General features: G+C 38.6%; 2 protein-coding genes across 2 annotated transcripts; one reads left to right on the top strand and one right to left on the bottom strand.

Annotated features, from left to right (window-relative positions):
* Positions 1-8,913: 8,913 nt before the first annotated feature.
* Positions 8,914-10,753, bottom strand: LOC126378562 (40S ribosomal protein S21). The gene is made up of 4 exons (XM_050027004.1): positions 10,657-10,753; positions 10,522-10,580; positions 9,896-10,087; positions 8,914-8,981 (listed from the first exon to the last, which is right to left on the bottom strand). Exons 2-4 carry the CDS (start codon positions 10,569-10,571, stop codon positions 8,972-8,974), a joined length of 252 nt encoding a protein of 83 aa, XP_049882961.1. The 5' UTR covers positions 10,572-10,580; positions 10,657-10,753; the 3' UTR covers positions 8,914-8,971.
* A 908-nt stretch (positions 10,754-11,661) lies between these two features.
* On the top strand, positions 11,662-12,896 carry LOC126378564 (translation machinery-associated protein 7 homolog). The gene is made up of 3 exons (XM_050027006.1): positions 11,662-11,796; positions 12,173-12,295; positions 12,545-12,896. Exons 2-3 carry the CDS (start codon positions 12,173-12,175, stop codon positions 12,614-12,616), a joined length of 195 nt encoding a protein of 64 aa, XP_049882963.1. The 5' UTR covers positions 11,662-11,796; the 3' UTR covers positions 12,617-12,896.
* Positions 12,897-14,674: the final 1,778 nt, after the last annotated feature.

Consider the following 14,674-nt stretch of genomic DNA (forward strand, 5'->3'; position numbering starts at 1 on the left):
GCGACTCTTGAGGATTTGTAACCGTTTAGACGTTAAATGTCAAAGTATCTCAGCCGGCTAGGGGTAGTGTTAGTAAGGGCAGTGTCCCTTCTATACTTAGGTATTATTGATTATTCCACAGAATAGAAAAAACAGGTTGGAAAGGCCCTAACGTGCATTTTATAGAAGTTTGACCCCACTCTCTTTCACTACTACTCCTGCAAACAGATAACTACGATAGCTCTACTGCTTCTCAAATTCCATTGCCACTTTACCACCAATGTATATTTCATGTGATAGGCTGCAATTTTATCATTCGGTTTCGTAAGATACTGCATACAAAAGTATTTTTTTGGTATTTTTTTGGTAAATAGCCGATCATAGCAGGGTTTTTAGCTTTCCTGTGATAAGGGGGGACCTCCTTGCATGATAGTCGATATTTGATTTTTTGCCCTGCAGCCTGCAGGTTATAATGCACAAGACGACCTTTTAATACAGGGTGTTAGTGACATCGTAACGAATACAGAGGGGGATGATTAAGACCATGATTCTGAGTCGATATCAAGTGGAATTTCCTGTCGGAAATTCATGAAAATTTTAGTGTTTTTTTTTACTTAATTATTTTCAGTTTCCTACTTTTGCGATGGAAAATTCCACTTGACATCAACTCAGAATCATGGTCTGAATCATCCCTCAAAGTTTTCGTTACGATGTCACACACCCTGTATACTATCGCGGAGCTCCGTGCGTCGTAAAGTTTGCGGACGAGTGGAGTACTATCCATATGTCGGCGACGGTCCGAACTGTTTGTGGTCTATGTAGTAGATTCTGTTATCTTATTACTAGGTACCTACTTGTTAATATTAATTAAACACTGATGTGAAAGAAGCACTGGTTTATTTTAATATAAAAAATATTTGTCACAACATGGACGTACAATAGCCTTTCTCCCGCTATATGATAAACATTGGCCCCGATTCCTGCAGACACCGCCTAATTTTATTTTAAGTTATATCCGTCATTTTCATATCCGTCGAAAAGGAAAGGGACGGATGATTCACAGCTCTTAATTTTAGGAAGAATGAGTAAATGAATGAATAACCCGAGCGAATCAAAAAGGTACGTCGCTGGTATGCAATCCGTTTGACGTGCTGTCTACTTAACTGTGTCGGGTTATTGACTGATGTAAAATTTTTAGACGGTTGGTTTAGATTTGTGCTTAAAATTGACGTGTGTTCCATAAATTTTATGCTTGTCGATTACCCGTCCTTTTCCTTTTCGGCGGATAAGAAAATGACAGATATAACTTAAAATTAAATTAGATGGTATTTACAGGAATTAGCACCACTGTCTTAGTGTTTTTAGAAGCGTCTGACGCGTCTGTAGTCTTTTCCCGCGCATTATAGGTTAACCTTTTTTATATCCTTGTTACTCAATGACAATTGCGTTTTTTTTTGTTTTGGTTTTCCCCGAAAGGTAAGGCAAAGGGAACTATGCCCATACAGCCATGTCTTACGTATTTTTTTTCTTGATGTTTAATGAAATGATGAAAGGTGATGATGATGAAACCTAAGCCCCCACCCTTGGAGTAGACTCCTACTCCGAACCCCAAACGAATTAACTCAAAAGTCCGCATAAACTTTCGAGTTATGAAGCGGCTTCTTGGCACGAAGCGAAAATAGGCAGATACACTTTGTTTATTGAATACTCCGATATAATAACACTCGCGAATGCTTAATGCGATCATTAACCACAAAACACCACTTCGTATTAATTATTAAGATTATTCAATGGAGAAAGCAACTGTCCCGTTCCCGTTTCCCGCCAAAAAGCCACCACTTGCGTTTCGGTTTTCCTATAAGTTGCGTTTGGTTACACTACACTACAGTCTGAAAAGACTTAACGTCCTACAAACAACTACTTATTTGGTTTATTTTTCCCCCAGGTGGTGACTGTTCTTGCCTGCAAGAAAAAGAGCAACGAACCAGGCGGCAAACGCAAGAAGAAAAAGGTAATTTGTCCTGTGTTGGTTGTCAGGTGGACTACCAACCTCATCAACCCTGGTGTCAGGGTTATTATTGAGCCGCCAAAGGCCCTTGACTCATGTAACGACTACTTACTTACACCAGTAGTTAATCGGCACCAACGGCTAAACGTCCGTTCCGAAGCACGGATCATCTTAGTTTCAGAAAATCAGGTGATTAGTCATATCCTAAGTAAAATAGGGATCACAGGGTGATTTTTGTGATATGCTCCCACCGGGATTAGAACCCGGAACCTCTGGATCGTGACCCAACGCTCAACCACTGGACCACAGAGGCCGTTTTTTTTAATCTTTAATTTAGGAGTTTTTATTTTAGAAGAATGAGTCAAACCTTTTTAATCATCAAAAATCACATCAAAATAGGCCTTTTCAAATAGGTGCTTACGTGGTTTTCACTACATACAAAACACCTCGTTATACACAGACACTACACATTGACGGTATCGTACACGTACATCTGTGTGTGTGACGTCTGACGCCATACGATTGAAGACTAAAGTAAGACCGCGGGGGTGAGGTAAACCTAGCTCAGCCGCTGGTGGGGAGCGGAGAGTTGCCGTTCTATACGTAGTATTATTCCTTACTCTATCTTCTTCTTCTATCGCGTGGGTTGTGAGGTGGATTACCAACCTCTTCAACCCTGGTGTCAGGTAGTAAGTAGTAACCGGGACCAACCGCTTAACGTGCCTTCCGAAGCACGGATCGTCTTACTTTCGGACAATCAGGTGATCAGCCTGTAATGTCCTAACCAAACTAGGGATCACAAAGTGATCTTTGAAGGTGCTCTATGTTTAAAGGTGCGATTCCACCACCACTACCGGCGACAGCGGCCGGCGCCGACCGTGTCGGCCGGCGACGGCGGACAACGGTCGTGTTTGCCGGCTGAGAGGCGACAGAACAAGACTTTATAGATTTGTATGACAGCTTCAATCTCGTTAAATATTGCTTGATTGGCTTTACAACGACGGGTTTGAATAGGCTAAGTCAACGATCACAGAAACAAGGGAGATGTAAACTAAATTACACACAATGGCGGCCCTGAGACGATGCGTGGTGTGCGACCGCACCGGGCGCCGAAATAGGGGCGGGGGGGACGCCAAAATCAACAAAGATTATTTTTTTTGTTTTGGTTTTCCCCGAAGGGTAAGGCGAAGGGAACTATGCCCATACAGCCATGTCTTATGTATTTTTTCTTCGCTGAATGATGAAAGATGATGACGTTGACTGAAGAAACCTAAGCCCCCAACCTCGGAGCAGACTCCTACTCCGAACCCCAAACGAATTAACTCAGTTCGCATAAACTTTCGAGTTATAAAGCGGCTTGTTGACACGAAGCGAAAATAGATAGATACACTTTCTTTATTCAATATTCCGATATAATAACACTATCGCGAATGTTTTCCGAGTAACTTAATGCGATGATTAACCACAAAACACCACTTCGTAATAATTGTATAGATTATTCAATGTAGAAAGCAACCGTCCCGTTTCCGTTCCCGCCAAAAAGTTCGCTAACTTCATCGGGTTAGATTGCTCATAACGGGTGGCCGTAATTTTTTTTTATTTTAAAGGGCTGATGGGTGCCACTTTCAGGGGCCTGTTTAATAAAACTTACAATTGTAAATTACAATGACAATTTGATGTACATTGCGGAGTATGTGATTACGAATATTTTGGAGTTTCATATTAGCTACGCAATGAACATGAAATTGTCGTTGTAATTTACAATTGTAAGTTTTATTAAACAGGCCCCAGGTCTCGCTCCACCTAAATATTTTACTAGGGCCGCCATTGATTACACGAGTGCGCATGTCGCCTGTTACCTCGCGTCCGCACCAAGACATTTCTGGTTGGAACGCTTCGTCGATTTACCAGTTCATTGCGTAGTAACACAAGCGCTAGTTGTGATTGCGCGATACCAAAGAAGCAATGAATGTCGCGGAATTTTATAACACGATCGTTGCATAAATATGCTCGTTTTGTGCATATTTATCTGCCAGTTGTTATTGTAATCAAGCTATATTTAATGAGGTCATACACGTCAGGTTTTTTCATCCAGTAGAGGCGTGGTTGACTATTGGAAGACGTTTTTGCGTTGAAACTTGTGTTGAAAAAGATTCTCCAACTGTATTAAAGGTGGCACTATGGTCCTGTGGTACACAGGCTTGCTTCTCAAACGGGAAGCGCCGGTTCGAAACCCGGTACCGGACTTGCACCAATGAGATTCTATTTTGTTGTGCCCGAAAGGGTCTGCGATGTGAAATTCATATTATTATGTAACTTACCAACTTGAATATATAGTGTATATGTGTGTTCTATATACACGAACGAAGCCCCGGGTTCTAGCCATAGAGGCAGCCAATCAGCTCGCCACAACAAACACTTCAGGACCCCGATACCGACCCCGCCGGCGTGGTCGACGATTTTCCTCATTCAGCGGTTATCGCTATCGACCCGCTAGGGTCGATTAATTCTTTCAAATATTTTTCCTCTCAGACGACGCCCTGAGCTGAGGTTCGCGCCCAACTGGGCACCCTCAGGCCTGTTGTATTAAACGTTGTATCGGGTGAGAGCCTTCAGCGCTCCCCATTTGTCCGGCCAAGTAGTTAATGCCATCTGCGGCAAATCTACAATAAGTCACGTCAAAAAAAAAGAAGCCCCGGGTAACAGCTAGTTATATGACAAATGCTTCTCAAAAAAAGCCAGTGCGATCCCTGGTACCGAACTTGCACCAAAGAGTTGTTAATGATGATGATGCAATTTTCACTAACACAGTTGTCTCGACCATTATAGACGGCGATACGGCTCCTATCACGTTGGTCTAACAGAAAGCTCGGTGAGGTGTGGGTACTTACCTCTGACTCCAATTGGGGTAGGTAAAGTCGTGAACTTGTGGTATTTTGCCTATATTGAACGCCTTCCAACAGTCTAGGTTCGGATGAGAAAAGCAAACGTGTATGGTTAGAGAAACACATTCGGAACGCGGCGACAGAGCGACAGTGTTCGACCACTGGCGACAGGGACCATTGTCGCCTTCCGAATGTGTTTCATGCAAATCTATTGGGCTGTCGCCGGCGGTCGGCGAGCTGTTGCCGGTAGCCGCCTTCGGAATCTATCAATAACTCTTATTAATAATGTTATTGCCCGCGATTTCTGCAGACACCTCCTAATTTTATTTTGGTCCGTCATTTTCTAATCTTAATTTTAAAACGGATGAATAACCCGGACGATAAAATGGCATCTCGGTGATATGCAATCCGTTTGACGTGCGCTGTCAACTTAATTATGTCGGGTTATTGGCCAATGTAAAATTGTATTCCACAAATTTTATGCCTGTCGATTACCCATCCCTTTCCATTTCGGCGGACAAGAAAATGACAAGTGTAACTTGAAATAAAATTAGATGGTGTGTACTAAAATTAGTACCATTATGGAAAATTCCACTCGATATTAACTCAGAATAATGAGCTGAATCATCAGCATTTGTTACGATGTCACTTACACCTCCCACCCTGTAAAAGTATATACCAGCCATACAAGTAAGTAGATTGGGTGTTAGTGATATCGTAACAAATAGGTACCGAGAGGGATGATTCAGACCATGGTTCTAAGTTGATATCAAATGGAATTTCCTGTCGCAAGTCATAATTTTTTTTATTTTTTTTTTAAATTAACAGTTCCATACTTTAGCGACGGAAAATTCCATGTGACATTAACTCAGAATCATGGTCTGAATCCCTCAGTTTTCGTTACGATGTCACTTAACACCCTGTATAGGCTATTTATTAATGTTTACAATAACGTAAACGTTAAGAAGGGTTCGACGTATTAATGAGTCGAGGGAGTATGGTCTCAACTCAAGAGAAAACCATATTTGAATAAACGTATACCTACATTGTTTTAAGTTTACGCGGTTATTATCATAATTAAAGCACATAATAACGGGTTCTTACCGCGTTTAAATCAGGGATATGAGACTCCCAATGACGATGATGGGGATATTAGTCTCATATCCCCATTTAAACCGTAAGAACCCGTTATTATGTGCGTATACCTACAGGCAAAAGAAATAGAAATAAAGATACTTACTTACATAGTATAATTTTATCCATATGACTCGTGCGCAGGGCGAGCCCCCCGCGTGTCGCCCGCCGCGCTGCCCCGGAGGTTGCAAGCCCAAGTACTGGTAGCTGTAGTCTCGGACGGCGCTCCGGCGAATGTGAAGGCCTAGCCGAGACGAAGGTAATATGGTGAGTAGCTTTGCAATCATTTATTCTTTTATCGCGTGAGTTGCGAGGTGGATTACCTCAACCCTGGTGTCAGGGTTGTTACTGAGCCGCCAAAGGCCCCTGACATGGCTCATGTAACGACTACGTACATACATCAGCAAGTTGTAACCGGGACCAACGGTGTATGTTTCGGACAATCAGGGGCCTGTATTATAAAACTTACAATTGTAAATTACAACGACAATTACGTAGCTAATATGAAATACAAAATATTTGTGATCACTAACTCCGCAATGTACATCAAATTGTCATTGTAATTTACAATTGTAAGTTTTATTAAACAGACCCCAGGTGACCAGCCTGTAATGTCGTAACCAAACTACGGATCACAAAGTGAGTTAAGTACCTGCATAATTGATAGTTCAAAATAAGATTATTTGCCATAAATGCAGTGTGACAGATGTTACAAAAAAATATAGTTTACCGTGCATTTAAATTACATAAATCATGCAAAATTTATAAAATTTGAAATATAAAAGTGTCAATTCATACAAAGGTCCTATAATGAAACAAACAAACAACAAATTTAAAATGCAAATAACCTTATTAGTCACTTCGATGTTTCAGTGACTGTGGTCACAGGTTAACTGAGCGAGTGATTTTTTACTCTGAATCACTCTGAATGTAGATGTTTTGGGTGTAACTACCCTCATTTTACTAAATTGATACAGTACCTACTTGTATTTTCTTAATGTCTCTCGTTTGTAATGGGAAAATGCGATGATGGAGAAGGAACTTTATGAGAATAAGTAGAAAAGAAGCACTGTATTATTTGTTAGGTGCAGACACACAGTCCTCACTCAATGTCCTCAGATATGTCGGTAGTGGGGGCCGTGAGTTGATTGATTTCGTTTATCACGATCGATTTGATTAATTTAAGCTGTCACCATACGGTTCACCACATCCACATCGCTAACCTTTCTCTCTTTATTTAAGAGCTGCGCTCTTGTCGGTGGAGTAATCGCCATTCCTCTTTTCTTCCCGCCAAAACCTTCACCTGATACGATACGATCTGCACCTTCTCTTTTATTTGTTTCATAAATGTTCTCCTAGGTCTACCCCTTCCTCTCTTCCCTTTAATTTTTCCTTCTATGATGTTTGTTATAAATGAATCATGTCGTATCACGTGGCCAATCATATTTCCTCTCCGGTTCTCTAGTCTTTAATACATCATCACAAATATGTCTTCTTATTTCTTTGTACTTTAAAAACTAACCTCTTTCCAACAGTGGTCAGTGCTCTGGGCACTGTGGTGGTGCGTCTGTTGGGCGGTTGGAGTGGTGGCCTGCAAGAAGAAGACGATCTGTAGGCCTCCTCCGGGCGGTAAGCCAGGCTGCGGCGGCGGCGGCGGCAGCAGCCACTAACATAACCTCACTTCTACACCGACCGCCATTTGCAATTTTGTCCGCCATTTGCTTTTTCCACACCTTTCCTGGCATTGTTATAAGCACGAGTGTCTTCTGTCAAGCGTGAACCTTCGCCGTATAAGATTGTACACTCTATCTTGGAAAGATGGACCGATTTACACACGTATTCAAGCCATAAACAGCCAGTAACATCGCGTTACCGGGTACAGGGCCCTCCAAGGTGAACGGAGGGTGTAGAACATCAAACGCTGGTGCTGGGCAGTGGCGGTCCTAGGGCGGAGCGAGGTCTGCGACCACACCGGGCGCCAAAATCAACAAGACAGGTCCATCCTGGCCAGTAGCTCCGTATCTAGAGGGGAGCAACTGGGTTTTGTAATTTGAGGGACTGAGTGGGCCACTTTGAGGACTCGCTCCACCTAAATATTTGAATAGGGCCACCACTGGTGCCGGGTACTTTTATGAATTTATAGGTGTTTATACGTGCGCTCGCTCGTGTCGGCACCTATAATCATTATGGAAGTACTGTATGGTTCGAATAAGTGTGAAAATTGACTATTTGAACGGAACGGAAGTTTCGGACGGCTTTACACCGCATTTGTCCTGTCTGTTAGCTATTTTCGCGACCGATAATGATTGACAGATTTGCTCGGTTATTTGTTATGTTCCCTTACATCGTGGCAAAAAAATCTATATTACATTCACGCCTGCAGTCCTATTGGGGTCGGCTGTAAGCTCTGTTACAAGTCAGTAGCAGTGCGAACTTAAATATACGAAAATTACGAAACTAGTTTACGAAAAATGCTCTCAATCCCTTTATAACCGCTGTTACGATTGTATTGTTTTTGAATTTGCTAAAAATCTTAACACAGTCGATTTATCGACTTAAATAGGAGGCTTTTAGCGAATTCAAAAAATAAGAAAATTATTATCTAAAACCATTCTTTATTTCTCCTGTTATTTTCGAATTCTTCAATGCATTTTCGTATTCTAGTCAAGACACATGCTCGAAAGATTATAAAATACTTTCAAAGGGATTTGTCACTATGAGGTCCATAATCATTTACATTTATATAATCAAATCTAGCTAATTATACTTTCTGCATTTACACAAACTGCTTAATTTGTATTTTGTCCAAAAAAGGTTTCGCACAAACACAAGATATCAACCTATTATGTCTGTTATTATTATATATTTAAATTTTTATTATTAAGGATGTAACAAATAAAAGAAATATTTAACTTTTATAGTTTTTTTATTGGTTTTTTATAAAGTTATCTCCTTACATGACTACTCAGTAGTTCCTGGAACAAGGAAAAGAATGATTAAAATTTTACATTTCATAAACAGTTATTTGTGGTCTGCAAGTAGTGCTGGTTAGTGAGAAATTGAGGAGCAACAGGTTGGCATGGAATGGGCATGGAATGAGGAGGAATGAAAGGCATATACCTAACAAGGGAATTATGGTGCTTCCACCTATTAAGTATTTCTCCCAGGGGAAATAGATTTCCATTAATTTTAAGATTATCAGAACAGCCTATTTAGTTATGTATGTACCATCATGTGTTTGAATGTGGAGGAAGTGTGGATGGATATGTGTGTGAAAGGTGTGAGTATTGTGGTGACAAATGACAGAAATTAATCTCGAATTTTTAAATTAATCATCAGATAAGTTCAGATGATAAAAAAAAGATGCATGATTTTTTTGTTAAAATAGTCCATTTTTAGCTTTCTACTTTGAAAATTGCTGAATGCTCCATACACGTATTAGGGGTGTAAGTTTAGGTGGTTCTAAGTTATTTATTTTGTAAGCTTAGTGAGGTGAAACAGGTACCTATGAGTGCAAGTGGTTACTACTTATTGACAGAATCACTTATGTATGTTTAAAGGTGGCAAAAGCCTAAGTCAGCTTAGAAACAATTGCACTTAAGACATTTAGTCATATTAGATGCATTTCTATTAATTTGTTAAAAGTAAAGCAACCAGTGTTACTCTCTCTCTCTCTCTTCATTTAAGAGCTGCACTCTTGTCAGTGAAGTAATCGCTATTCCTCTCTTCTTCCTGCCAAATCCTTCACCTCCCAATACGACATGACCTGCACCTTTTATTTGTTCCATACACGTTCTCCTAGGTCTACCTCTTCCTCTCTTCCCCGTGTTACTACCTACCGTAATTTCTATATCTTCCATAACTTTAAAAAGAGATAAAAACAACTCACTTTGCTAATATACCATCCTTCTTGGTGAGCCGGACAATGCAGTCGTCAGACTCTCCCATGCGTCTGATGGCTCCGCAGACCACATACATCTTGGAGGAGTCGGCGGCGCGGCCCGTGGCGGGGTCCACGTCCGCGATCACCAGCTGCACGGACGCGTGGTCCTTAGCGTGGATCAGGCGGTTGCTCGCAGAGCTGGGGATGGAGATATTGTGTTAGCCTGATGTTTATTTACATAATGAGGCAAAGTTATCACTATGAAAGCCTAAGTGTGAGGTAGAGAAGATTAATCATATATTTTTCAACTCTTAATTGATAGAATAAGTATATTATGATCTTTTTGTCATTGTCTACAGATAGGCTCCTAACCGGTCATTCCTCGCGCCATTATACCCCCTTCGTTTCATGACTTTTTTACATACTACGACGAACAAAAGGCGCGAATAAATTACGATTCATTATGTTAACATTTTTTTGAAGTTAGCATTGTGCTACGTATATTATTAAGTAATCCGTATCTTTAGGAGTGTATCGAGAAATTTCGTCTGGAATTAATATTCCAAAATCGTCATTACAAGCATTTACTCACGAGAAATGTGGCGGAACATAACCTAAACTTTGCGACTCACCATTTCCTGGGGCAGTACAGGTCAACGAATTCACCGGCGTCGTTCTGCATTTTGGATTGCTGAAATAAGAAATTTAACGTAAATACCAACAAGATTTCACTAATTTACACCAAATAATTAATGAAAAACACACACCGAAGTAAAACTCCACGCGAGTCACAATTTGACAGGAGGAAAAGAAAGATGGTGGCAGTGTGACCATACCAATCAAAGGAAAGGACCATACCAAAGCATACCATATACCATACCATTTACTTGGTACAAAAATCCACTATAAAATTAATAACTTTTTCTACTCCTCTACTTTAATCTGGCATTTAAATAACCAAAAAGTCTAATATAAGTACATACATAATTAAACTCTTTGAAAAAGTGTACGCTCTATGGCCTATAAAAGCATTGTTTACAAATGTAACTGTACTATAATGTCGCCAAAAAAGCATTGTTGTTGTTTTTTTTTTTTTGACCTGGAAACTGGCACCTTTACTTTGTTTGGTGCCATAGATATACTATAAAAAAAAGTATACATTTGCCGCCATTTTCCCGCGCGTTGGAAAATAATTTTTATAAATAAAATTTTTCTTTGTATAATTTTTGTTTCATTTAAAATTACGTCGTCGTAGAAAAAGTATTGTATGCAACGTTGTATAACTAGGTCAAAAAATGCTCGTGGCGTCTCTTATTGCGATGTTCGCCAAGGCTCACATCGCAACTCACGCCACTCGCATTTTTTGACCCTTCTTATACAACTGTTGCATAAAATACTATTGGATACCTTCTACATTAATCTCAAACAATCCAACTCAATCATTCATACTAACTTCAAATAAATAAAAATGTCTGTTTTTCTGATATTCGTTCTTCTTCTTCTACCGTGTGGGTTGTGACGTGGAGTACCTACCACGCGTATTCGTTCATAATTGACGAAAAGAAAATGAAGTATATCCAGTTTATCCAGTATTAAATGTGATTTCTTTTTATTCTTTCTTTCGTGAAATCACAAGGACCAATTAATAATGAATTAGGTCTTTGTGAAATCATGATCGCGCAAGGTGATCGTGGTATAGATTGAGTCAATAAATAATTCTGATTGACAGTGTAGTGTGGCAATGTATTTTTTGAAGCCAATGCCATAAAATACATAAAAATTAAAAAACAAATCTGTCATCTTCCAACATTGCCGTGTGGTGGTGTGTGTGCTTCTTTCACAAAAATCTTTAAAAACACTTTTATTTTCCATTAATATTTTGCTACCCATCTTCAACAACATCAACAGTAAGTAAAGTGCAAAGCTGATTTTATTTTTTTGTCCCGTTTTTACCCAATATCTGTTTTATATGCTAGTATTTGATAAGGTTATGTATCATAAAAAACCTTTTGTGTTTTTATTCGTTGTCATCAAATGGCAGACGCAATTACTCAAACATTTGTCGTAATTAGCACTTGTTCAGAGCGGCATATGTGTAGCGTTTCGTACGCCGTTTAAAGCCGAGTGTGAAATTATTGCATGAACATTACCAATTCACCTTTTAAGCTTACACACTTAAAAGAACTTGGTAGATTCGTACAAAATAAACTAACAGCATACAAGGCACTATCTATGAAACCTGTGTAATAATGATACAACGTTGTGATGAAAATATGTTTGTAGATGTCAGGCCGTGAGGGTGGCAAGAAGAAACCGCTGAAGGCGCCAAAGAAGGAGTCCAGAGAGTTGGACGATGATGATGTGGCTCTCAAACAGAAGCTCAAAGAACAACAGAAAGCCCTGCAGGTATTTTATTATACACTTTCTAGTTTTTTCTTTTTATGATTATATGGCCTGGATGTATCTTGTTTGATAGTAGTTGAAAAAACAAATAGATATTTTATCTGTTGATCTGTGTTATTTTAAATTGCCGGATAGTTTGTAAGATTTTACTTGTGGTAGGAAATAATGAAAACCTGCATGCATCTGTTAAAACTTATTTTAATTTCACCATAATGTTGTGTATTAAACTAAATAAGTATTTCTTACTTCCAGGAAGCAAAAGCTAAGGCTTCGCAAAAAGGACCTTTGACCGGCGGTGGCATAAAGAAATCAGGGAAAAAGTGACAGAGTCAATTCCATTTCATTTTTATCTATAGGCAATAAATTCTAATGTAAGACTAAAGATCTTTGTTAATTTCCATTTGGCTCTATAGAGATAGCCATGATGCAGACATTACATTTAAAAAATAAAATAATCAGAGGTACTTTTTGAGGTGTACATTTATAAATTAAAAATAACAACTACACTGCCAACTGGTGTCTATTAAAATCTCAAAATGTAATAAAAGCATAGCCCCATGTGTTTGTTTAATAAAATAAAGCTGTGAATATAACTTAAAAAATCTTTGACTTTTTTCTTACCTTATTATTGGCTGTATCCAATATTGTTGCAAAAAAAAACAAAAAAAAGGAATTTTCCCGCCGAAAACCGATTACAGATTGTTTTTATAGTTTGTTTTGCTGAATAGATCTTTTTCAAATAAATAAAATTCTACTGTGCTGTATTTGCAAGTATTTATTTATTACGAGAAAACGTTTAAACAAGGTTTGTACATTTGTTATGTTTGATTATTGAAACAAAAAGTATGCAAGTGTATAAATAACCTATATTGTAAAAGTTAATTTTATTGCAGATACAAAATGGATTTTATTAAAAGTGTCGTGACTTTCCTACGAAAGAAAGAAACAGTTGATCAACTTCCCGAAAATATTCCGGAAGATAATGCAAAAGAACTAGATATTGGTTTACACAACAGTTCTTCACAACATGTTAGTGATGAACTTTCTCGGATTTTGAACGAAAATGTCGTAGATAAAACTGTACCGTCGGTGAAAAGTAATACAAGTCCAAAATTCAAGTTTTGAGAAAATCGAGTTTAAAGTTAAAAATATTCTAGCTCGCGACTTATAAGGAATAATGGAACAGAAGTTAGATGTGTCGATAGGTGATGATGGAAGGTTTCTTTTCTAATATTTAGTTATATTTAGAACCTAAACAGAAATGGTAGAGGATCAAAATAAATTACATGTATCAGTTGACACCAACTTTTATATTGTGTAAATTGATACAAGTCTACTTATACCTTTTTACACATATAACTATAAAAAAGTCATCGTTGATATATCATATTTCAATTATTAATTTTACAGTCTTATTCTACAAAAAACAAAATGTCTTGGAAGAAAGTTTATTTCATTATGTTGTAGAAAGGCAAAATTCTATTTATTTTCTTTAAAAAGTAAAGAAACGTAACTTATATCAATTGACACAAACGATAAACTATAACGAATTTGTGTCAAGTGGTTTAACATGACTTATTTTTTCGGTTTTATTGTGTAAAATGATACATGTTTTTACGAATTTCTAATAATAAATACATATAAAGATGGTACACGTATATATAGTGTAAGGTGACGATAATAAGATATTTTTGTTATGATTTTACTCTCAAAACTCATAAATAACCGGTCAAAACCACCACTGCTGCCCACTACAAACACATTTTGTCCACTACACTACGCCCCTAATCAAAACCACTTTTGGTTCATTTTTGCAGTCAAAATCTTACAAATTCAATTATGATAATATTTCCACCCCTAACAAATGAAGGTAAGAGGAATCATATTAAGACTAGTCATTAGGAATGTTTCGGGCTAGCCTGGCAGTATGGCCTGGAGATAAAGGTGATGTACCTACGTACTTTTAAACCAAAATCACACAAACCGGTAAGTGTTACTTCTTTCTTGCTGAAACTATTTAAAAGATCACAACTCATTCCACAATCAAAATCCCCTAAAGTAAAGTAAAATTCGATATTTCGAATTATCAAAATTCCCGGTCTAATGGTAGCCCGCAACATTGACAGAACGATAAACGGAGTCGAATCAATGTTGACGATGAGAATAGGTAGTGAAAATGAAGATCATTGGTTCACCTTCAAACCTATAGGTTACACAGGGCTATCCTCAGACCATGACCATGACCACCATGGACCATGGTCTGTTATGGTTAAGCTAAATGAGCTCGTTTCCGCAAAACTCTACACGTAAGCACACGTGGGGGACTTTCCGCGTATCCTCGCGTATGGACCACTATTGTGAAGTGGGAAAACTTCCCACTAT

The sequence above is a fragment of the Pectinophora gossypiella genome, chromosome 26 (assembly GCF_024362695.1).
Source record: "Pectinophora gossypiella chromosome 26, ilPecGoss1.1, whole genome shotgun sequence".
NCBI lineage: Eukaryota > Metazoa > Arthropoda > Insecta > Lepidoptera > Gelechiidae > Pectinophora > Pectinophora gossypiella.